Source organism: Myodes glareolus, chromosome 23 (assembly GCF_982192425.1).
Source record: "Myodes glareolus chromosome 23, mMyoGla1.1, whole genome shotgun sequence".
In the NCBI taxonomy this organism is placed as follows: Eukaryota; Metazoa; Chordata; class Mammalia; order Rodentia; family Cricetidae; genus Myodes; species Myodes glareolus.
In genome coordinates this window covers 53,833,257-53,857,793 of record NC_142048.1, presented here as the reverse complement: position 1 = coordinate 53,857,793, position 24,537 = coordinate 53,833,257, and the positions used below count along the sequence as shown (strand labels likewise).

Here is a 24,537-nt window from a genome sequence, read left to right as displayed (position 1 = left end):
AACCTGGAATTTATATTTGTTACCACATTTAGCATGGTGTTCTTTCACCATGTTTTCCAAGGTTGAGGAGGCCTTTATTTCTCAAACTTCTTCAACAACTTCTGGCCGCGAGCTCTTGCGTAGCAAGTCTGTTCCGCCAGGGCAGTTTCCCGGGCTTCATGTATTATCTGTGATGCGTTCTCAGTGTTGTTAGGAGGACCTCTGCGGCTCACGTCGCTCCAAACTCCACAGCCTTCTAACTCTGCGTTTAAAGCAGAAGGTCTTGTATGGCGGATACACAGCCCAAACCCACAGTTTGGCTGCCCAGCGGAGCCATCTGTACAGGGAGAGGGGAAATGACTTGTGGGTGCTCACACGAGGGCTTCTTGGGGTGGGTTATTCCAAGTCATTATTTAGTGACAGATATTGTATTATCTCAGTATATAGTTTCAGTATATGGATTTTTTTTAAAAAATTGCTAAGAATTGTTTAGTCTTAGTATATTTTTTGCCCCCATCCCCTTTGCTTTTCAGGGTTTTCAGATGGCAAATATGTTGGTTCTATTTTTAAAAACTATTTTAAAATTCTTATTGTTGTTTTTGAGATTTTAAAAGACTTTATTTATTTTTATTTTATGTGAGGAATATTTGCTTGTATGTGTGTCTGTGTACCAGGTACATGCCTGGTGCCTACAAAGGAGGCCAGAAGAGTTCCCTGGAACTGGGGTTACAGATGGTTTTGAACCTCCCTGTGAATGCTGGGAATTAAATGTGGGCCATCTGGAGGAGCCGGAAGGGCTCTTAACTGCTGAACCCTCTCTCCAGCTCCTGTTTTGTCTTGCTGAGACTATAGGCCTGGTATTTATTATCCAGCTCCCCCACCTCCCTGTTGCCTTCTGCCTTTGTTGTTGGAGGACAACAAGGAAGGCCATATTTGTTGTCTGTTTACACATTTACTCTGACCCCCACTTCCCATCTCTCACCTCCCCAGCCCCCATCCCATGCTGCTGAGCTGTCTGTAGACACAATTACTGTGAATCGCCAGCCCTGATCAGGAAATGGAACTTTTACCACATCGCAAAGGATTGTGGGTAATAATACGAAAGTTCTCGATTTTTTTTTTTTCTTTTGCACGATGTTGTTGAGCTTCCTTTAAAGAACTCGGGGAAGTTCTCAGGGAAGAAGGGATTTCTGGTGGCTTGGCGCGCCCTCTTGTGGACACATGTGAGATTGCAGTAGTGACTGTTAGTGAAGCGAGGGAGGGGAAGGGCTCCCTGGGGAGCAAGGATCAGCACTTTCACCTTTGCTTTTGCAAATAATTTTCGCAGTGATAGCCACAGATAGCGACTGTGTTATTTACTTGTTGGCGAGACAAAATACCTGGTATAAGAGCTAAGGGAGGAAGAACTTGTTTGAGCCACAATTTGAGAGGATGCATCGTTCATCGTGGAGGGGAGGCTTAAGGGAAAGAGCAGGAGGCGTCTGGTCAGGGCAGCACGGAAACAGAGCGAGATGAGTGCTGGCAACCAGCTCACTTTCCCCTTTTTATGCGGTACGGAACCCCAGTCCAGGGAATAGCACCCCTATATTTATAGTGGGTCACATCAGCTAACCCTTCCTGAAAACACCCACACAGACCTACCCAGAGGCATGCCTCTTAGTTGGTTCTAGATCCAACCAAGTTGACAACCATTGTACACCATCACCATGGGCGGCAGATTAGGGATCTGCATTCTTAGGTGCTTCTGCTAAGTAGATAGGCTCACTGTGGTCAGGGTGGCAGACGGCTGAACCTCGGGCCATGCAGAGGCTGTCTACAGTCCCTCTTTCCAGTCTCAGGGTGGCTTTGTTGTGAATGATCAACTGTGTGGCCCCCCTAGTCACAGTAGACTCAGGGGTCTGTAGGAGAGAGGCAGTCCCGAGATTCACCCTTTTGTTCTGAAGCCGAACCCGTGTCTCATTCAAGGTCACAGATCTGGCAGGTGAGTGCCTGGGATGTCAGCCCCGTCCCTAACACCCACTTGTTTGCTTGGTGACCTTGTAGTTTCCTGTTCTACTCACCTGTAGCCTCTGGGCTTCTGGGAACGCTGCAGCTGAGCAAGCAAACCAGGCATTCACATAGGCAGCTGCGGGGTCCTTGGGGAGGACGGGACCTCAGTGGGTTTACACTAAGGGATGGACGAGGACAGTATGGGCATGAACCTGAGAAAGAGCCCCTCAGATGTTGGCTTCATTCAGGTCTTGAGCTAAGTGGGTGGTGGCATATGCCAGGCTTCAGAGAGGCTTAATGCTGAGAAGGACTCGCCTTTCCTATCGGCTGGGCAACCACGGGTCTTGGTTCTGCCCAGAGAATGTTGAGGCTGCCGGGGACCTGAGCTTCCGTGGATGAGCAGCGTATTCCCAGGAAGGCAAAAGCGGCAGGCCAGTTGTTCTGGCTTTGTGAATGCGGAGTTTAGCCGCGGCCTCCAGGCACAGAAGGCTGAAGCTACAGTGAGGACCGCTGTGCATTTAGCTGTCCTTTAGCGATCAGGTTGCACGGGGGGCTTGAACTTGATATGTAACTGAAGATGGCGTTGGGCTCTTCCTCTTCCCTCGGAAGGGCTGAGACCATAGGCCTGCCCCTCCACAGCAGACTCTGGTGGCTGTTCACATGGCTCTTTAGAATCCTTTCGACTTCCCACCCCTGTTGTTGACTGTGTCTTGTCCAAGCTACATAGGTCCCTGAAAGCTGCTCAGTCCCCTGGGCCCACACTCACTCTCCGTGGCCTCCCGAGCTGGACTTCTGTCCCAGTTCCACGCTGGACGAGATGGGAGCTCAGACTTTGATCATAGCCCGGTTCTGTGTGCCTCTCATTCCTCCCAGGAGGCTCCACCACATGGGGCTAGAAATCAAAAGTGGCGAATTTTAGTTCTGAGCCTTCCACTGGCTTTTTACAGACATCCCCCTCCCCCAGGCCATGGTTTCCACTCCAGCCGGTGGGGCAGAGGTAAGGATGTCATTTTCAAGAATGTTCCTCTAACGGAGCTCTCTTTTTAGGCCAGAGGGCACCCTGTTTGCCTCGCGCCTTGCCAGGACAGGCAGGGCCGGCAGAGTGGACTCCTGCGCCTACTGCCACTTTTATTGCCGCCACTGTTCTTGTAAACACGTGGCACGGCACATTGCTGCTAATCTTTGAGGCCTCTGGGCATTTTCAGAATGGAATCCTCGCTGGCCTGGCTTGTCGGAGCCTTCATTCCTGTTTCCTGGAGCCTCTCGTGGGGCAGGCAGCTGGCCACACAGTCCTGTGCATCCAGCTTACGCCCAGAGCATGACCATGCCGGACCGAGCCCAGAGCCTCTTGGGGCTTACACGAGGAGTCTCTAATCTGATTCCCACTGTGCCAACGAGGAAGTCAAGGCCCAGGGCAGCTGAACGGATTCTCAATAGGCGTTCAGATCCAAGAATAGATTAACAAACAGAATGAACCTGAACCGGTGCCCTTGATTCCAGCTTAGGGCTCTCGCTCTAAACCTTGCTGCCTGCTGTCTTAGCGTGGCTCACGGAAGCCACTTTAGGAATACACTCCCTGGGGGGCTGGATACGACTCAATTAGCAATGCACTTGTCACACAAGCCTAAGGACCTCAGCTTGGATACTAGCGCCTCCATACAAGCTGGATGCTGTAGCACACTCCTTAACCCCAGTGCTGCGGCACAGAGACAGGCAGGTCCCTGGAGCTCATTGGTTAGCCAGTGTAGCCGAGTCTGAACTCCAGGTTCAGTGAGAGACCCTGCCTCAAAAAACACAAGGTGAAAAGTAATCGAAGACGACAATGAAAATTTCTGTTTTCCTAGTGCATGCAACCGTGCATGTATATGTACAATGCACACACACTAACATGGGCATGTGCACACACATGCGCCTGCAAGAAATAAATGCAGACACTGGAGTCCGGTGCTTCTAAAAGGCAGATGCCTGGCCATAGAACCCGCAGGGTAAACTCCAAGCTTTCACAATTAATCCAAGATAGACCTACTGGCTCTCCAGCACCCTGGATGTTGACGGACCCGTCAGAGTGAAGATGCAGGTCTTTGTCAACGTCATCCGCAGGCAATGCTGGCCACCTGGTGTAGACAAATTGTCGGAGAGTATGCTATCCTACTGGTAAATTCCAGCTGGGTGGCTACTCTCGCAGGTTGAACGCTGCAGGAATGTTTCACTGCAACTCTGAGTGCTAGCTTGATGCATGGGTGTGGGGGCGCCCAGATCACTATACACACACTAAGCTGCTTGTGTTCCTCTCAGTCACGCAGGAGGCCTCATGTCCTCTGTGGCTTCCTGTTTGCTAAGAACACTTTCACCCTTGGCCTGCTGAAGACAGGCCTTTGCAGGCTGAGGGAAAGCCTCCGGCTGCCGCTTTTGATTCTGGGCTTCCTGCCGCTGCAGCCTGGGCACGTAGCTTGGGTTGAAGGCGGTGGAGCTGGTGCCAGAGGGTTGCACACATGATACCTGCAAGGTGCACTGATGAGATCTGTTGATGGGTTTCCTAGGATATGTTTTGAGCTACAAGATACAGAAAACCTTCGGGCTCCATTACAGAGACACAGAGCCATGCCAAACGCCAAGCAAGCATGCAGGCCGGGCAAGTGACCTCAGAAACCATGGGTTGATTTCTCTATGAATGGTTTCCGTGTGGACGGGGGATGGCAGCGGCTTCCACGTGCAAGCTGTCACCCCAGAGCCTAGCTACTCCAGTGGGCATGGGTAGAGGTGCGTCCACAGGTGCCACACTCTTGCTGAGAAAGCCCTTGCCATGACGGGGATGGGGGGATGGGGGCGCTGCTGGGGGCAGGGCTGGTCATAGCAGCTGTTGCTTGTGGCCCTAGAGAAGGTTCCAGACCTCATCTTTTCCTCATTTCCGAGGGGAGAAAATAGAAACCAAAGGACATTCTCACACTCACATAGGGAAGATGGCAAATCCCTTGCTTATCTCTCAGGACTCTTACCTGAAGCAAGACTGCTTTCCCAGCATGCTAAACTGCCTTCCTCCTGGGCTGTCCTGACCCCTGGAGGCTTTTCTTTTTCTTTTTCCTTCCTTCCTTTCTCCTTTCTTCCTTTCTCCTTCCTTCCTTCCTTTTTCCTTCCTTTCTTCCTTCCCTCCCTCCCCTCCTCTCTCTCTCTCTCTCTCTCTCTCTCTCTCTCTCTCTCTCTTTCTCTTGTGCTTTTGATTTTGAGACAGGGCTTCTCTGTGTTGCGGGCCCCTCAAGAGATCCACCTGCCTCTGCCTCCTGAGTGCTGGGATTAAAGGCATGTACCATCACACCCTGAGCCAGGGGATTTTCTGATCGTGAGCAGCCGTGATTTAGCCAGTTGGATGTTTTCTATAGCTCATTAGACCATCTTCTATTTTCTAAGATACGATACATAGAAATTAATAACTCAAGACTAACTTTATTCATAACTTTATTTATGAGGTTCTTCTCAAGTTGAGTTCCTGAGTTGGACATCAGTTTTGACTACATGGTAACTTAACCAAATCCTCCAGGCTTATTTTGGTCCACACACTAAAGACCCCAGAATTTTGTAGGATTGAAATATTTGTCATCCCACTCTTTGACTTCTGGTCTCTCTTTTTATGTAAAGGGACATTTCATAGAGACCTTTTGTTAAGTTGAAAGCTCCAGCTGGGGTTTGGACATAACATTACTCAAGTTGGTTGATTATTATTATCATTATTATTATTTGGTGGCACATGACAGAAACCCAACCCTAGCTTAATCAATGAAGGGTCTTACCCTTGGGAACCTGGTGGAGAACCAACATCCCACACACAGTAAGTCCTGTTTTCTACATTTTGGGCTCTCAACATTTTCAAGGTTCAGTCTGTGGCAGGTGGACTCCATACAGGGACCGAGGGCAGAGTCTTGGGGAGGAATCAAAGGCTAAGTTTAAATAAATGTATCCTGAAGCAGAAGGGACATTCATCCCCAGGGGAAGACATGGCTGCTTCCCACCAGGAACCTCCTGTGTACACAGATGCAGGGTTCTAGGAAACAGGCTTCCTAGATCCCAGAGCACTGTGCGCTGATGCACATGCAGAATAAGTAGATAAAGGAGGCTGAGGGTGGGGTCCTTTGAGGGCAAGGAGGGTGGGGGTGGGGGCTCTTTGAGGGCAAGAGGGTGGGGGTGGGGGCCTTGAGGGCTAGCCTCCTGAGACGGGGCTGGGGGTGTCGGCAGTGGGAACCCAGGTAACTGGAATTTCCTTGGGTAGGGACGGAACAATGTAGTGTGCTTTCTACAGCTACATTACATGCAATTGGGGTGCAGTGAACCATGTCTGGATATATGGGGTGGGGAGTGCAGAACTAGCCCCTCATATGTGAAAACAGCATGACCTTGGGGCTTCTACTGTGGCCTGAACATTCGTGTTCCCTATTACTTAGGGAACTGTGCACCCACAAGGGGATAGTGAGGGTGTGGGGATTATGGGACGTGATACGGTCACCAGTGTGGAGCCTGGGTAGAAGGGATTCTAGGGACTTAAAGAGGTAACCTGGTGCTCGCTTCGGCAGCACTTATACTAGAATTGGAACGATACAGAGAAGATTAGCATGGCCCCTGTGCAAAGATGACATGCAAGTTCGTGAAGCATTCCATATTTAAAAAAAAGAAAAAAAGAAAAAGTAACCTGTGAAGCTCTCTGTCCCTTCTTCCATGGAGGACACAGCCAGGAGGTCTGTGGACCAGAAAACTGCTTCCATCTCACCTACAGCCTCCAGAATTGAAAGAAATAAAATTATGCTCTTAGCAAGCCCCCAGGCTGTGGTCTTCCAGTGTGCAGCCTGACTGGATGAGGAAGTCGCTGCACACAGACTTACTAAATAGGATCTTAAGCATCCCAGAATGGTCGCTGTGTACGAACTAGCGTGCAGTGCCCTGAAATCGAGGAAGGATCCACATAGAGCCTAGAGAGGTTCACTCTCACTGAGAGAAGCCTGGTCCGGGGTGCAGTAAGACCAAGTAGACAGCCAGCAATTGTGTCAGAAAGAAGGTGTGTATACTGGCTAGGACCGAGGTAACGTCACCCTAGCTGGGATGTCCCTGGTTTGGCTGAAGCTGGTGCATTCCTGGTGCTAGGACAGGTGGTAAAGCTCTCTACACACCACCCTGGTGGTTCCTCCAGGTATTGTCTGCTGGGAGCTCTGCAGACACACTGTCCCAGGGCCACTCCAAAATACTGGAGTTCCTGCTGCAACTGGGCTACTGCACCTTCACCAGTAGCCTCTCCCGGGCTCTCTTCAGGGTCTCTGATATGTGGTGCCTCTTTCCAGGATCCCTTCCATTCTGGAGTTTTTACTGCAACCGAGATTGACGTGTTGACCCATGGCCTCTCATGGTGCCAAGCCTCAGCTGCTTTTCATGACCCCTGCAAGCCTTCAAAGCCAGTACCAACTTAGAAACTTTTATCCAGGGCTGGAGAGATGGCTTAGTGGTTAAGAGCACTGGCTGCTCTTCCAGAGGTCCTGAGTTCAATTCCCAGCAATCACAACCATCTGGAATGAGATCTGGTGCCCTCTTCTGGCATGCAGGCATACATAGAGGCAGAATGTTGTATACATAATAAACAAATAAATAGATAGATAGATAGATAGATAGATAAATAAATCTTAAAAAAAGAGAAACTCTTATCCATTATCAAGTTCATTGGCCAGCATGAGGCACAGCCTTGGCTCTCCGTGTGCACACAGTGTGCTGACCCTGAGGAAGCACGCCCCAGGAGATGTCACCTCAGTGATGCTGGCCTCTTCTCAATCACAGCTGATTCTTCAGCCCCAACAGAGCAGCATCCATTGTCCTAGCAAAGCAAAGGCTTCATTCACATCAGTGGTTCTGGTCTCTTGTTAACGACAAGGGATTCTTCAGCCTTAGCTAACCAGACACCACAGATTCTTTTTTGCTTGTTTGTTTTTGTTTTGTTTTTCGAGACTGGATTTCTCTCTGTAGCTTTGGAGCCTGTCTTGGAACTCACTCCCTTACTCTGTAGACCAGGCTGGCCTTGAACTCAGAGATCTGCCTGACTCTGCCTCTGAGTGTTGGGATTAAAGGTGTGCACCACCACCACCTGGCTCCACTACAGATTCTTAATGCAAAGCACCACACTAATTGCCCGGCGGAACCTTCAGGTGATGACCCTCTACTCTCTGCCCTACTCCTGGGTTTATATTCTAAGTCCCCAAATAGGTCATTAAGCTCTTAGCACTGAATGGCTTTTCTGGTTCTAAGTTCTAAAGCCCTTCCACAATCCTCCTCCAAACACAGTCAAGTCTATCACAGCAATACCCTGCAAAACGACCTGGTACCAATCTCTCTCTTAGTTATGGTTTCTATGGCTGTTATAACGCATAATTACCATGTTATGAAACACAAGACTTGGAGAGAGATAGGGTTTATGTCAGCTTCCAGTTCTCCATCAGAGTTCATCATCAAAGGGAGTCAGGGCAGGAACTGAGGGAGAAACATGGAGGAGAGCTGCTTACTGGCTTGCTCCCCATCACTTGCTCTGCCTGCTTTCTTTTAACACTCCTGCTCAGGGGTGGCGCCCTCGACAATGGGCTGAGCCCTCCCACGTCAATCACTAATTAAGAAAATGTCCCACAAGCTTGCCGGTAGGCCAATCTTACGGAGGCATTTTTCTCAGCTGAGGGCCAGTCTTCCCAAACGACTCTGGCTTGTGTCAAGTTGAAATAGAATTAATCAGGATGTACATAGTAGGCCATGGGGGTGCTAGGAAAGATAAGATGCAAAAATAAAAGCAGGCAATTCACTGACTAAGAATCCAAGGGGCTTCTGAATGAGGCAATAGTGGTCTTTACCTTACGTCTTTCTGAGCCTTGGCTTGTTCTTCAAGCCAGGTGTGGGAAGATGGATTTCTTGAAAGGCCTCCAGGTAACCTGCAAGTGTAGTTCTCACAACAGGCTTCTAGGCGGTGGTTGCTGCTGCACACAATCTAAGACAGCAGTGCAGAGCTCTGTGGGGCTGACGGCTGGAGACCTCAAGCAACAACCGTCCCTCCAGACTTCTCCTCTTGGCAGGAGGACCACGCCAGGGGCACGCTGTTATTTATACTTGGACACATGCTGTGTGAAGTGATGGACACCTGCCGTCAGCCCCACAGGTCAGATGCAGAACAGTGTGAGGGCCGTAAATAAGACTGGGCTTGCCCTGCAGGCTGTCCCCACTCAGGTGGGTAGTAGCTCCTGTTAGATTCTCCCATAATAAAGTCACACCCAGATTGGAGCAGTTTTTAAATCAACACGCACGGGCTGGAGAAATGGCCCAGCGGTTAAGAGCATTGCCTGCTCTTCCAAAGGTCCTGAGTTCAATTCCTGGCAACCACATGGTGGCTCACAACCATCTGTAATGAGGTCTGGTGCCCTCTTCTGGCCTGCAGGCATACATGCAGAAAGAATATTGTATACATAATAAATAAACAGATAAATATTTTTTTAAAAAAATCAACATGCGCACGCACGCGCACACATACACACACACACACACACACACACACACACACACAACTGAAAATACATGGGGTTGCCATCTTCCCTACCAATAGCACCCTTGCCTCTAGGTGCTCTGGCTAACAGGTGACCTGGATGTCTGCGGATGCTCAGGTAGAGAGACGCCATGGCGCGTGTCCGGAAGTCTTCAGTGAATGAGAAAACTTGCCTGAGAATTTGGGTCTGACTCTCAGATCCTGTGCCTGAGTTTGGGTAGAGGCAACACCAGAGTCTGCTCTCTCTTCTGGACAGTAGCCAGAGGGGCAAAGAGGGGAGTACCCTAGGACGCGGTACCCACACCTTCTACTTCCTAGCTTGAGTTGCCCCCTTGTGTCTGGTGCTTCCTCTCTAGTGAGCAGGCCAGTGATTTATGATACAGGTATGGGTTTGGGAGAGGCAGCCCTGTGCCTAAATATAGCACCTCCTCTGGCCATAAATGGGAGGGGAAGCTCGGAGCTTTGCGGGGAGAAATTAGCTCTGCTGACCGGAGCCAGTGTCTGGGAAACCCTTCTGACCGTTGTTTTCTCCGTTCAGGCTCTTCTCCTCTGGGTGAGTCTTTCTCCTTTCCTCAGATGCGACTTTCGGGAGACCACAGAGCATGCTGCAGCTGCATTTCCTTTCTCAAATTCAGAGCCTGGGAAATTGCTTCCTGCAGGTATTCCTGATAGGACAAATCAAGGGATTCCACCCAAGGTGTGCCTCTCTTTAGGCACAGCCAGGATCCCTCCCCACCCCCTGCCTTTTCTTCTTCCCCTACCCACTCCTGTTCCCCTTCCTTTTGCTTCCTTTTCCTTCCTTCTCTGCCTCACTTTTGAAGGGGGAGGATCACATATCCCAGGCTGGCCTTGAACTTCTGAGGTAGTCAAGGACGACCTTGAACTTGTGATCCTCTTGCTTTCACCTCCTGAGCGGCAGAATTCTGGAATCAACAGGTGTGTGCCACCAGACTTTTGTGCTGTGCTGGGGATCAAACCCAGGGCTGCAGGCATGCTAGACTAGTTCTCTACCAACTGAATTACACGCCTAGGCATTGCCCCCAAGGTGGTTCTTTATTTCCCGATGTTCTGGGCCTTATGGTTGTATAAATCTGACGCCCCTTCAAGGTAGGTTGTGCCCCCTGGGTTTCCTACCCTTTTGATTTTTTAAAAAACTGTTCCTAAATCTGCTGATTGAAGTCTGAGGTTCTTACAAAGGATCAGCGATGAAGAGAGGAGGAGAGGGCGGACTAGAAAAAGGAGATAGTCTTGTGGGGTAGAGGGCAGAGAAACACGGGGCTTGGGCTTAGAGCTTGGGCAGGACTTGGGAGTTTCAGGCATTTTCAGTGAAAGGGCAATTGTGGGTTGTTGGATTTCCTTTGCTTGTACATTTGGAGTTTGGATCCTGCAGGTCGTCGGCGCCGTGCCTTGTGCGGAGCTGTGTGCAGAGAGCTGCGCCTGCCAGGAGATAAAGGGGTTCCTACTGCGTCTGAGTGCATTCGAGGGCTGGAACCTCAGCTCTCTCTGTCACCTGCCCCACATTCCTTCCTTACTGAGAGCAGTAAAAACAGGAAGCAAAGGGCACGTGGGACCAAGACACTTAGAGGTGATATGGAATAAATGGGGACCCCAGATAAAAACCTGCCCTAGAAGCCAAGGGCTTATTTTCTGGGGCCCACGCCAACTCCACGTGCCCTCTGGAGATGCTGTGCCCATGAGCTCACTGCCTGGCACTTCTAGCTCTGCAAAGGCAGAATGGAGCAGAAGTGAGGGTAAGCGGCCGGACTCTCTGGAAGGATGCTAGATCTTACCTGCAGCATGTTTGTATGACACTCATAGGAACCGGGGAGCGAGGGGAGACGGTCAATAGAACTCAGTGAGGCTTTTATGACTGCTGACTTAATTTCCCTTTGTGAAGTCGGGTGACTCTGTGGGTTGCTGTAAGGATTGCCTAAGTGGGAGCTGCCTGGGATTGTTTCTGTGTCAACTTCAACACTGTTGAAGTATTTAGGGGAGCCAGCGAGCCCTCACAGACAGCTGAGTGCATTGTGCATACGAAGTTGGACCCTTCTGTATCTTATGTCAAGCCAAGGCTCTCAGAGGAGGAGCCTTGCAAAACCCAGTCATGTTTAATTGATTCTCAGTGTCCCCAAGGCTTTGATTTGTGCAACATTGTTGGTTTTGGTGGTAAGAAGTCCTTTTTGGCAATAAGTCATTTTGAAAACCCTTTAGACAAATAGGGCCAAATATGAATAAGCTGGGAAAACATTCATCTCATGAACTCAGGGCTTGTTTTTTGTTGGGGGGGGGGGTTGGTCTGCACTGTGTTATCTGCTTCTCTCTTCCTCCTTAAACTATTTTCATCTCATGTGTCTATGAACTTTGGCATTTTTACTGTATAAATAATTTCTTTAACTGCCTTGGAATATATGCTTTCAACCCTGGCATATCTTCACAAACTAAAACCGTGTTTAACGACACAAACGAGTCTGTTCCCCGTGTTCCTTGCAGCGAGGACTCCGGACAAGATGCATCACTGACACGGAGCCCTGGTGCTGGGGACAGGCTCGAGTTTCTTAGTGGTGTCATAATTCCTAAACATGTCAGGAGCCTTGCGGGTGTGGTTCCAGAGCTGGGCTGAGGCGGAAAGTGTCTGGGAGTGGTCAGAGGAGCAGCTGGTGTCTTGGCTCTGCTGGAACGCCCCAGTCCTTTGGGCAGGGCGTGTTCATCTGAGAGGGTTCAGCCTTACTGGTCAGCATGGTCTCTGGTGTGAGTTACGTACAACCATGGACATACACTCCTGGAGGCAACGGGTATTTAGGGAAATATTTCTGGCATTAGTTCAGTCCCCTGGTTTTATAGTGTGGACCACACAGTAGCCTGACGCTGTGAGGGGTCAGGCCTTGGAGTTCCCAGAACCAAAGCCTCTCTGTGCTTCTGAACTCAGGGATTAGCAGAACCTGCCCTTTGGAGAAGAGGTGCTCCTCATCTTCTTGGGTATGTGTGGGGCCACTTCAAGGATTTCTGAAGGAGGACAGCAGCGGCGTGGGTTTGGGGGGGATCCCTGAGGGCTCATTCACCTCCCTGCCCCTTACACTCATAGACGGCAGCCTCAGTTTCCAGTCTGGGCCACAGTAACATGCTTCAACAGAGATGGAGTTGGGAACCCAGCCTGCTCAGGGAAGTTCTGAAGCAAGAAGTCCGAAGGAGACAGCAATGGCAGCATACATTGGACCTGGGTTCCATGAGGCCTCCCTTTCATGTGATATGTCTTGCTGGCCATGGGACTGGTAGCAGTCTGAGGAGACAGATGGAGCCGAGGGTCCCAGGCACAGCTCTCAAGTGCACTGATCCAGCTGCCATTGTCCCTGAGCCATGAAATCTAAGGTCCTTTCTTCTTAGAATTCAGCAGTCTTGGAGTTGGCATTGGAGGTCACACGTCAGTTGTCCTTAGAGGCTGCGGTTTGACAAAGGTGTATGGTGGGGAGTGCCTGCTCTCGGAGAGCCCTTGACTCCAGCCTTTGATGGCATCAGGGGGACAAAGTGTAGGGGTAAGTGCACTAAAGTGCTGTTGCCCTTGTCAAAGGCACCCAGGGGACGTGTCTGCAGTGGGTCTGTGTGTCAGAGCGAGGGGCCCGGGAAACATGACCACTTAAGGCAGGTGGCGCCTGGCTGATCACTACAAAGTGTGTACTCCTCACACATGAAGTGTTTGAAGACTTCCAGACCCCCTGGACAGCGGGTGAGGTAGCGTCAGAGATATACCATGCTGTGTGCGGACGCTGTCTGTGCCTGTAGTGTTGAGTGGAACATTCAGACTAGTCAAAGGGAAGAAGGCCATTGAGATATAGGGACCCTTGTCATCTTGCGTTCCACACAGAAGCATGCGTCTAGTGGAGTGTGCTTGGCCCTCTTTCGTGGACTGTGCTACTAGGGCACGCGTTTGGAGTTCTTTTTGTAAATGACAATTTGGAAGTTAACGTAGCATGAACACATATGTTAGTGAACATATAGAATGATGTGATATTCTATGTTTCTGATGAAGAATTATAAGCCATCAGGGCAGATGGATTAGGGAAGCAGCCTAGGGAGTAAACTAGCTCCAGGGTGGTTGTCTCTGCAATGCAAGGCTATCTTTAGTCGCCACGTATGCACACCTCCGGAGACGGCACATGCAGTCATGGGCAGCCGACCTTTCTTGGGGATCACTTTGCTGAGATATAGTCAAGGTACCCTCATGTTAAAGTGAGAGGGTCTTTTAGGGGTACCTCTTCCCGTCTACACGGTTTGGTGTCACAGTGACCCTGTGACAGAGACAGCCATGGAGTCTGCTGTTTGGCATCCTGTACCAAACACAGTGCCAGCTGCTACATAGATTCAGTGTGGAATATCAGAGCTGGAGAGATTAGGAATAAAGCCCCAAGGCTGCACCACAGAGCTGGAGGCAGGGTTTGGCCCCAGGGAGCCTGGCACCTGACCTCTGAGCTCTCCTTCAAGGCTGGCTGGGTTGGTTCTGTGTGGCCCTTAGGGCACAATGTCTTTTTACACATTTGCAGCCAGTGGGTGGTGGCACACTCTGTGGAAGCCAGCAGAAGCACAGTCGGCCTCTGGGATAGGAGATGCTTGGTTGACTTGTCGAGTTTTTGAGAAGAGGCTACTGAAATATGTTAGTATATCAAAGCATAAGGGGCCCCAAGACAAAAGTTACTGACCTTGGGGTGGGGGATGGGCTGGCCTGAGTTTAGACGATTCCCAGGATCTTTGTCAGCTCTGTGATTCTGCAATCCCACGGTCTTAACTGGAATTGATCACAGGGTAAATTATGTGATGTGGTAAAGTTTCTGCTACAGGTGAGGAGGGCTGGAATGGGGGCAGTCTCTTCTCTGAGACCGCGGGTTTCCATGCTGAGTTCCTACTCCAGTCATTTCACCTGAGTGGCAGTCTTGGGGCCCTGCTGTGGGCTCTAAACACAGCAGACTCAGAGTTCAGGTCTGGGAAACCGAGGCTCACAGAGACGGAGGGGAGCTGACTCTGAGTGATTGTGTAGAGATGACCAAAGAGGACAGGCGTGAATTCTATTTACTTGGGGTGAATCTGTGCACTAGATGAAGACATATAATTCCAGCAATGCTCCAAAATCTCTCGGGAAAATTCCACTCAGACTTGCTCATTTTTTCATACCCTTGGGTTTCACTGCTGTCTTGCTTTGTCCTTTTCGGCATCTGCCTCAGAGGCAGAAGTCCACAGCTCATGACTTCAGATAACTCTTGAAGACACTAGGGGGTTAGTAATTTCCCGAGACCTCTGGCCCAGCCACGGGAAGTGGCCACAGTCTTTCCAGAGTATGTGTGTGTATGTGTGTGTGTGTGTGTCTGTCTGCATGTAGAGACAGAAATCAATGAATCAATGTCAGGTGTCCTTCTCAATTGTTCTCCACCTTACTATGATACAGGTCTCTCACTGAACTCAGAGATCACCGATCTTTGGACTTCTAGGCCAGTGAGCTTCCGGACTCCTCCTTTCTCCACTCTGCCACCTCCAGCCCTAGAGTTAAAGGCATGCAGGACCTTCGAGTCTTTTCTGTGGGTGCTGGGGATCCTTTGCAGGGCTTCCTGCTTGCATAGCAAGCATCTTTTCACAGAGCCATTTCCCCAGCTCTTCCCCTCTCCCTTGAAATGATGTAGAAGGTAAAGCAGAGACCACAGGTCCTGACTCCTCATGCTCTTTTCTCTCTTAGGAGCACTCAAAATGTCCCTGGTGGCAGTCCCTTTCTATCAGAAAAGACACAAGCACTTCGACCAGTCATATCGAAACATCCAAACCAGGTATCTCCTGGACCAGTATGCATCCAGAAAGTAAGTTGTCAGGTCCTGGCTAGGCTTCCTGAATGCTGAATGAGTAGCTCTGATGTCTTCTGGCTCAAAACCGTGTAATTCCCTGAGATGTGGCGATGAAAGGGTTTGCAGGAAGACTGCATCCCTGATATACACATCCCTTTGGAAGACTAAAGTTTGGCTGGGTTGCATGGCCCAGCTGCATGGAGTTTTATATCCTGCAGGGCCTGTGGGCTGACCCTGGTGGAGATAGAATGCCCACGGTTACTCAGTACAAGCCCACTGACTTTCCTAGCAGCGGGACTTAAAGAGTCACACACAATATGGGACAAGGAGGAAAGCAATGGGAAAAGCATTGGCAGGGTTCATAGGTGGCAGAGCAAAGATGGAAATGAAGTCTGTTCTGACCACAGTTCTGCTACCTCAGCAGTACAGGTGCAACACCTGAGCATCCTCCCTGCCCAGTGCAGCTGGAATCTAGACCTCCTGATCCCCCTTCATCTCCACGCTTCTGAAGGACTGGGTTTCTTCCTGGCCCAGCTCCTGAAGGACGAGGTCTCCTCCAGTTTGCAGCTCGTGCCTCCCTGGCGCTGTTGGAGTGGCAGCTGGCCTATCTACAGCTTCAATGGGCTGATTAGAGGGCGGTGAGCAGGATGGAACCTCTGAGTCTGACTTGCCCCTGCCACAGGTTCCTGCTCCATGTCACCAGCACCCTATATTTAGCAGTGCTGGTGGCTTCGTTTAGTTGCCATTCCTCGTTATAAACAAAGCCAAACATTTGCAGCCCATCTCAACAGAGATTATGCCTTACACACACACACACACACACACACACACACACACACACACACACACAGGCATAAACACAGACACACCACACACTGATGCATACACACACATACACTACACATACATATGCACACACATACAGGCACAAACACACACATGCTACACACAAAAACACAGACTCACCACGCGCTCATGCATATACACATACCACACACATATATGCACACACATAATAGGCACAAACGCACTCACATACTACACACACACACCACACATATACCACACACACACACACCACACACATAAACCATACATGTGAACACATCACACACACATGAACAGAGACACATACCATATACACACAGACATAAACACAGGCACATACCATACACATTCACACACACACCATGCACACACACCATACACATGAACATATCACACACACACACCATACACATGAACACATCACACACAAACACAAACACAGACACACACCATCCACACACATACACCACACACACACATACACACACATACTATACACGTAAGCACATCACACACACACACGAACACAGGCACACTACCTTCACCCCCTCACACACTTACATCTACACGCAGCATCTTGACTGAAAAACAGGAAGAATGGTTCAGGAATGACTGGCAGAGAAGGGAACCCACTAGCTCTAGGGAGCTCGGGGGTGGGGGCGGGAGTTTCTTAGAGGTAGTTTGCAGACTGAGGGAGAGTACCACATGCAAATATGCAGGCTTGGGTTTAGGTGTACTGCATATGTGTGCTTGTGATTGTATGCATATATATCAATATATATGTGTGCCTGCACAAGTATAGATGTCTGGGTATGCGTGTGTGTCCATGGCCATGCATGTTCCTGCTTATGTTTGTGTGGTATTTATTGGTATATGTATGTGTCTCTGTATGTGACATGTATGCATACACATGTATGATGTGTGCCCGGGTGCATCTGTATGGACTACTCATGGGCATACATGTAAATATGTGTGACTTATATGTGCATGCTTTGGGTGCACGTGTGTATCCTGCAGGGAAGGTTGGGTGTATAGACAGGAAAGTGTGTGTGTTAGCATAAGTGTTAGTAATTTTCCAGCACACCTCATCATTTCCACTGTTTGTCCAGGCGAGCAACCACCCAGTCATCATCTGAGAGGTCTCTTATGGAGAGGTCCTCTTCGCAGAGAGCTTCCAGTCAGAGCTCCACTGGGGGTGTGTGCAGGCTCTGTGCAAAGCGGGTGAGCGCCTCAGAAGAGGAGGAAGTTGAAAAGGAGAACAGGTAATTACTTTGCGCCCTCCCTTGGCCGCAGCCCATAGCTCCTGTGCTTCTAAGTGTGGGCATCCAATTCACATGTGGGTTGGGTGACCTGGGGCAGAGAAGGGCAAGGGGGCACTAGCTGGGGAGGTCCAGCAGTGGAAGGCGGTTGCCTGTAACCAAAGCTGAATTCTTTCAATCACTCCCTTGCTCTTTACCATTTGACGTTAGTCCCAACACACAAGGAATTGGAACGGCATCTCCATCATTATGGGCCAGGGCTGAGATGTGGTTTTGGCTTACCCTCTGCATTCAGATCCCTGCCTTTCCAAATTATCAGGAGCCTCCGCTCCACGGCTGAGTTTCCATCACAGCCTCCGGGGCTGTTGTCCCTTGGAGCAAGGTCATCTTCTGAGGAGGCAGCCAGGGTTTAAACAGCTGTCTCTGTGGACTCCAAGGGCTATGAAGGGTTCCATAAATCATCGTATCTTAGATGTCAATGGATTTGGCTCACGAGGGTGCACTGTCATAGGAAAGAGAAGGACTGGCCAGAATGTCAATCCTACAGTTACAAAATCCAAGTGATGGAGCAGCAGCTGGCGGTTGTGCATTAGTCTTTCAAGAAAAGCACGGGTAGGGCTGGAGGGGTGGCTCAGTAGCTGACGCTTGCTGCTCTTGCAGGAGAGCTGAGTTCGATTCCCAGGTGACTCACAACCACCTGTAACTCCCTCCAGTCCCAGGAGATCCTATGAACTAATGGTGGGAAGCAGACAGTCTCCTTTTCAGTCATTTGCAAAGTACAGTTCTTCAACAACAACAATCCATTGGAGAGCTGAACCACAAGCCGGTGGAAGCAAGATTCCTGTTTTTTTTTTTTTTTTTTTTTTTTTTTTTTTTTTTTTTTAGATTCCTGGCATGTTAAATTCTTTTACATCCAGGGGCGAGGAATTCTCAGCCATGTCAAAGTTATGATTATTTTTAAACATACTTGTAGTAATCCTCACACTACCGTTTAGTTAGTTAAAACGTGTATTTAATGAATAAAATGCAGCTGGGCAGTGGTGGCACACACCTTTAATCCCAGCACTCGGAAGGCAGAGGCAGGCAGATCTCTGTGAGTTTGAGGCCACCCTGGTTTACAAGAACTAGTTCCAGGACAGGCTCCAAAGCTATAGAGAAACCCTGAAACCCTGTCTCGAAAAACCAAAACCAAACCAAACCAAACCACCACCACCAACAACAAAGAAGAAAATGTACCAATTTTAGTATTACTTACAAAGAGCTTCATCCGAGAGGAGTAGTCAAACAGCGAAATGGTAAAGATAACAGCTCTCTGGGGAATCATATGTGAACACTGTATAAGGACCCACAGGATTTAAACTTAAGTTTAAAGACTTAAAGACTTTGTTTACATAATGTGTTATACCTTAAGAGGTCATTCAAAGGACAGGGATGAAGAATACTATATATGTGGACTTATAAGTATGAATTTTATTCATCCTTTTCTTAAAAACAAACTAGCTTATCAGTGATTTAGGTATATAGTGTATATAGTGCTATGAATACTGTATAAATTTATTTTATTATAAAGTGGGGGCTTCTGATGTTAAGGAATGGCTTCAGAATGTAAGCTGTGTTGGGTGGAACGTAGGCCGGTGGGGAGAGTTGCCTGCTTAGCATCTGTGGTGCTCTGGGTACCATTCTGAGTCCCACATAAACCGCGTACGGTACATGACTAAATTCCAAGCAACTGGAATGTAGAGGCAAGAGGATCAGAAGTTCAAGTCATCTTGGGCTCTATAGTGACTTTCATGTCAACCTGGGCTACATGGAACATAAACACTCCTGAAGTTTTAAATATTCATTTTTGGAAAGATATCTTCTGATTTTATTTAAGTTTGGGGACAATACACTGGACATTTGAGCCATGCCGCTGTGTGTCCATCCATTATATATCAGTGTGCCTTTGAACATAATAAATGTCCCTCAGTGTCTACACTGTTGGATGAGGAAAGTGGACATCGTTAACTGAATGGTTGGTATGTTGGTTATGAATCCCACCCAGTTTTGGGACAGTCTCAGTGGATGGAAATCTTCACGACATACAGACCCTTTGCATTGGGTTCTCTCACGTTGCGTCTGGGTTTGAGTTACAAAGGCACCTCTTAGCCTAAGGTAAGCATCAGTCCTCGTGGTAGGTATAGGGTTGCAGGTGTGGGGTTGGTCAGCCCTCTACTGACCCCACTGTCCCCGTGGAATCATATTTTGCTCTCATCAGTCATGTGGGGATCTTCACCATGTCAGGTCTCGAGATCACTTCTTCCTCCAGAAGTGGGTTGGGTGGCAAGTGAGTGATCCCGGGGTCCAGGGAGCGGAAACCATTGCATCGCAGGGTAGCTGCAGAGGGTGAGTGGACCCTGCTGCCCTGATGGGAGTCCCGGTCTTTCATTATGTGCCACCACTCTCACCAGCCCTAATTGCTATCAAAGTTCTTATCATTCCTTGCAGGCATTAGTCCAGTCTGGTACATATTGGTCCTTTGCTTTGACAGAAAGGGATGGCTCTGGCTTCCCAGGATTAAGACTGGTATTTCTTCATTGTTTATGAAGAAATGCCTCTACATGCAACTTCAACTTCTACATGCAACTTCTACATACAGGGATCCTTCTAAGCACCCATATATACATACATGCTCTTGAAGGACTCTAAGGAGTGGCCAAGTTTATTAGCCTGGTCTCTCATGCCAAGAAAGCAAGAGATGTGTGCTATGCATGTCTATATTAATAAACCACACACCCGCTGTTCTTTGTAACTTCCTGTGTGCCCTTAACACACTCTGAAAAGCAAATAGGCAAAACTAAATAGAAAAAGTTGCTTTATTTCCCTCCATTGTCTTCTTTTCTTTTTCCCCTTCACACTGAGGGATGGGTAGCCAGAGAGGATCAGTCTAGTCTGTCAGTGCCGCAGAGTCTTGTCACATATCCTATGACTAACAGAGTTTCTGGGCTCTCGTAGGTACCGGTCCCTAGAGGCTTCTTATGGAGAAGCTAAGAGACAGCGTTTCCTCAGTGAGCTGGCCCAGCTGGAGGAGAATGTCCACCTGGCACGGTCCCTAGCTCGTGACAAGCTGGACAAGTACTCTCTGGAGCAGATGGTAGGAGGACCTCCCAGCTCCTTGGGGCGCAGAGAAGGAGAGTTTGCATGCATGCAGGTGGTTTAATGCTTCACTCTTGCCACACCCACCCTGACCATCCTCGCGTCTTCCCGGCAGGTGGACGACAAGCTAGCCTGGGAGAGGCACTCATTCGAAGACCGGATGAGCAGAGCCCCTGAGATCCTGGTGAGGCTCAGGTCCCACACCATCTGGGAGCGGATGTCCGTGAAGCTCTGTTTCACTGTGCAAGGATTCCCCACACCCGTCGTGCAGTGGTGAGCGACCGCATGCACGCAGGGCTGCTTTCCTCTGAGAACTGTGTGTGTGTGGAAGGCGTACACGCCTCAGAGCCTGTCCTGTAGACTTACAGAAGTCCCTGAGGGAAACGCATGTGCAGCATTCAAAACGCCTGTCTAGTTAATGCTCGATCGCTCAAATGGTAGGGACACTGCCCTGGTGACTCTCTCGGAACATTTTGGTGAAAGGTTAGCTCCCAGAATAGGAATGTGTGTTTGTTGTCTTGGCTGTTGTCTATGTACTGGCTTCATTGTTGACCTTGTCCAGAGAGCCCATGTATCTGCTTTAATTACAGGAGGATGCATAGAGGGAATCTACTATCATAGATATGGATAGTAGTTTTTAAATTCGAGTTAAATCCTTAAGATCCGCAGACCCTCCTTGTTCTCCTGCTGTGGAAATCGCAGATTGCTGTGTGAATCCCCTTGAGATCTCTCGCAGGAGTCTGGCAACCTCGTAGGTCAGCTCATCCACGGTGTTAGGAGACAGGGGAGTATTCCAAGGCTTGGCCATCTGTAACAGCCTGTGGTGGGTGAGCTCTGTTTTGTAGTATGGAGATTGGAACTTCCGGGGCTAGGACTTCATGCACTCTGTGACTTTCTCTTCGTGTGTTCCAGCTGCAGTGCGGCCTGATGGGCCAGGCTGGAACCTGGCTAGCATCAGCTGTGTTTCTTTTTTAAATGGAATGATAATTTATGAATTCCTAAGAGGTTCAAGCAGATATATGGGGTTCTGTCTGTTTGAATGTTATAAGTCCTACCTCTTCTTGAAAGCTAGCTCCAGAGTGTTTTGCGTTAATGGGCAGGGGAGAGAGGAACAGATATTTCTCAGAGCACAAAGGAGGTTGGGATAAAACTACAGAAATATGTCCGCTATTCCACTAACGTGAATATTTCCCCCCACCAGGTACAAAGACGGCAGTCTGATCTGCCAGGCAGGTGAGCCGGGGAAGTACCGGATTGAGAGCAGGTATGGCGTGCACACCTTGGAGATCAACAGGTGAGGAGCTACAGCCAGCGTGTGCTGGGGTCTCATCCGATGACTGAGGGCAAATTCCAAAGACAGCGGAAGCTGACTGAGAGAGGCCGTAAAGCCCTCAACGCAGCCCTCGGGAGGCTGAGGCAGAGTCTGGGGTGTCTAGGCCAGCCCAACTGACTGAGACTTAAGTGTGTCTGTAATCTCAGGTGGGCTGAAAGAGTCGTATGACACACACATATTACACTCAGACATTCAGGTGCACACAGGCAGGCTTATTCTGCCCGTGCCTCGATGTTGGAACAGAATAAAAACATGTTCCTTTTAAAACATTTTAATTAAAATGTTTTATGCGTTGGGTTCTGTTGAAGGAGCCGTGATTTTGATGGCAATGGAGACCAGTGCAGTGATAGTTGCAGTGGACAGGCAGACCTGGAGCAGGAAACCAAAGCCAAGGACAGGGTGGGGTCCACAGACAGAAAGTGATGGCTGGAGGCTTCTGGGAAGGGGTTCTGGATAAATCCACCTAGTGGGGGATCTTGTTGAGTTTCGGCTGGTCCCTGATGGAGATGGATGAGGGCCTCCATTGGGATGGAGGAAGGGGTCGAAGTGAGGGGATTTGCCCTTGAGGCCCTGTTCCAGGAGGAGCCTGTTTGGACTGGAAGCCATTCTGTCAGACCCTGGCCCTGCAGCTGAGGAGGGCTTTCTCCTTTCTGCTTCCCAGCTTTTCTTCCTCTTTCAATCTGTTTCCTGGTGACTCGTTCTTCTCTGTGGAGGAGACAGTCTCTTCTCTGGGCTCATCTTGGTGGCCAGAGGACAGGGTAGTGCAGTCCCTGTGCCCTGTAGGGCTGTGAGCCCCTCCCTCAAGCCCGCAGTGTACAAATGTCATTCCTCCACAGCTAGGCAGTCTCTACTAAGCTGGGAGCCCTGCTGCCCCCCATAAGCTCCACCTCCTGGCCCCAGAGTATTGTTTTCTTCGGTCATCCACTGATAACCTACTGAGTGCCAGGTATCGTGCTAGGTATCAGAAGGTGACCCTTATTGAGCACAGGTGAATAACAGGTAGGTGAGGGGGAGAACTGGGCCTAGGGTGGCAGACCATAGCCAAATGAGGACCAGGGCCAACTGGCTTGGGAAGATGCAGCCTGAGTGTCTGAGGGGAGAGGCTGTTAGGTGGGAAGAGGTGTTTGGGTGAAGGTTCTCCAGCAGTGTCTCATGGTTCACAGGCGCTGGGGCGAGAGGGGGGAGGAGGACCAGAGGCCAGTGATAGATCTGGAGACCAGGGAACCGGCAGGGCAGGTAGGATGCTGGCTTTGTTTAGCAGTTGAAGCAAGTGGACAGGATCCCTCTTGACTTGGGGTGGGAGGGGCCCAATGGGACCAATGTCGTCATGCTCTTGGTGAAACTCAAAATTAAGAAACTGGTGTGGAGCAGGGAGGGAGCAAGGGAACTGAGGAGAGGGATCCAGAGGGATCTGGAGGGATCTAGAGGGATCTAGAGGGATTCAGGGGGATCTAGACGGATCCTGAGGAATCCAGAGGGATTCGGAGGGATCCAGTCTACCTATGCAGCAGCTAGACTCAGGTGCTCCTGGTGGAAGCATGCAGTGGAGGGAGAACCAGTAGGTGAGCAGGGATCCAAAGCAGCAATCAGAGAGTGGGCGGGTCTCCAGAGCAGGGGCACTCTCTGGACAGCAGAAAGGATCAGTGGGCAGTAAGTCAGTGCCAGTTTTCTCAGGAAGACTTTGATGTCAGGGAACCTGGCAGTACACATACCTGGGCAGTGTGTGCTCTGACCGGCAGGCCTGCGTAGGTTGGTTTGAATGAACAGTTAGCTTTTCATCAAGAAGTGTTTTCTCTTTATCAAGTGTGGAAATAGTCACACCCCTGCCCAGTGTTGGCAGCATTCAAAATTTACACCCAGAATAATATCAGCTTTCAACAGTGAAGAAACACCCAGAAGGATCTAAGTCAGTTGGCCCTGGTAGGCTATGATGGAATGATCCAGAAACATGAGTCTCTTGACTTACCAAGACCAGCGCATCTCTTCTGTCTGTCTCTGTCTCTGTCTCTCTTTCTTTTCCCTCCCTACTGGGGGATTGTCTTTGCAGATCAAGAGAATTTCACGTTCTGCAAGAAAAGAGCAATGGGAAACCCCACAAATTACAGTTTAGCTCAGCTGTTCATTCCAAAGTGCTGAGCTACAGGTCATCTGATCTGGGGCGTCTCCAGGGTGTGGAATGCCTGCCCGTCTCTCTAGCTGGCTGTGGAATGAGCTTTTCCTTGCATTCTGAGATGACATTTGCTCCTATGAATACTCTTTGGCTCCTGCAGTTGGATTCTTAAGACACTTAAAAGCAAACAGGCTCCTCGGCACTATTCTATTTGAACTACAACTCGTTATACTTGTGCGTTTTCCTTTGGCCACCCATAATGAGAGCCTCCTTTTTATTCCCAAAGGTTTTTTATTGCTCTCTTATTCTGAGGGGCACTTAGACCAGTCAGTCTCATTTCTTATTAGTGGCACCACCATCATCCCCTCTTTGCAGAACATTTTCATGACTACACTTCTCTTCTGCTTTACTTTTTGACTTTGTGTTTAAGCTCTGAGCTAAGAGTTAAGCACTAAGTCTGATTTCTACATCACTTACTGTTTAAGGACCCCAAGTGTTGTCTACCAATGAGAAATCCATTTATGATGTCTATTCATCTT

General features: G+C 49.4%; 1 protein-coding gene and 1 non-coding gene across 6 annotated transcripts in view; both read left to right on the top strand.

Annotated features, from left to right (window-relative positions):
- Positions 1 to 6,514: 6,514 nt before the first annotated feature.
- LOC125414581 (U6 spliceosomal RNA) lies at positions 6,515 to 6,621 on the top strand. The gene has a single exon (XR_007236319.1). It is a non-coding gene; the product is annotated as a U6 spliceosomal RNA (small nuclear RNA).
- A 3,404-nt stretch (positions 6,622 to 10,025) lies between these two features.
- Positions 10,026 to 24,537, top strand: part of Myom2 (myomesin 2) — a 64,751-nt gene continuing 50,239 nt past the window's right edge. Inside the window, exons 1-7 of one of the 5 annotated variants that reach the window (XM_085680684.2) lie at positions 10,049 to 10,067; positions 14,946 to 15,049; positions 15,231 to 15,348; positions 17,271 to 17,423; positions 20,415 to 20,553; positions 20,671 to 20,828; positions 21,757 to 21,849. In XM_085680684.2, coding sequence (XP_085536810.1) covers positions 15,242 to 15,348; positions 17,271 to 17,423; positions 20,415 to 20,553; positions 20,671 to 20,828; positions 21,757 to 21,849 — 650 coding nt within the window. In that variant the 5' untranslated portion in view covers positions 10,049 to 10,067; positions 14,946 to 15,049; positions 15,231 to 15,241. Of the gene's footprint in view, positions 10,068 to 11,145; positions 11,266 to 12,334; positions 12,491 to 14,945; positions 15,050 to 15,230; positions 15,349 to 17,270; positions 17,424 to 20,414; positions 20,554 to 20,670; positions 20,829 to 21,756; positions 21,850 to 24,537 lie in introns of those variants that run through there. The other 4 variants (XM_085680685.2, XM_048456286.3, XM_048456285.3 and 1 more) reach the window with 4 other exon arrangements.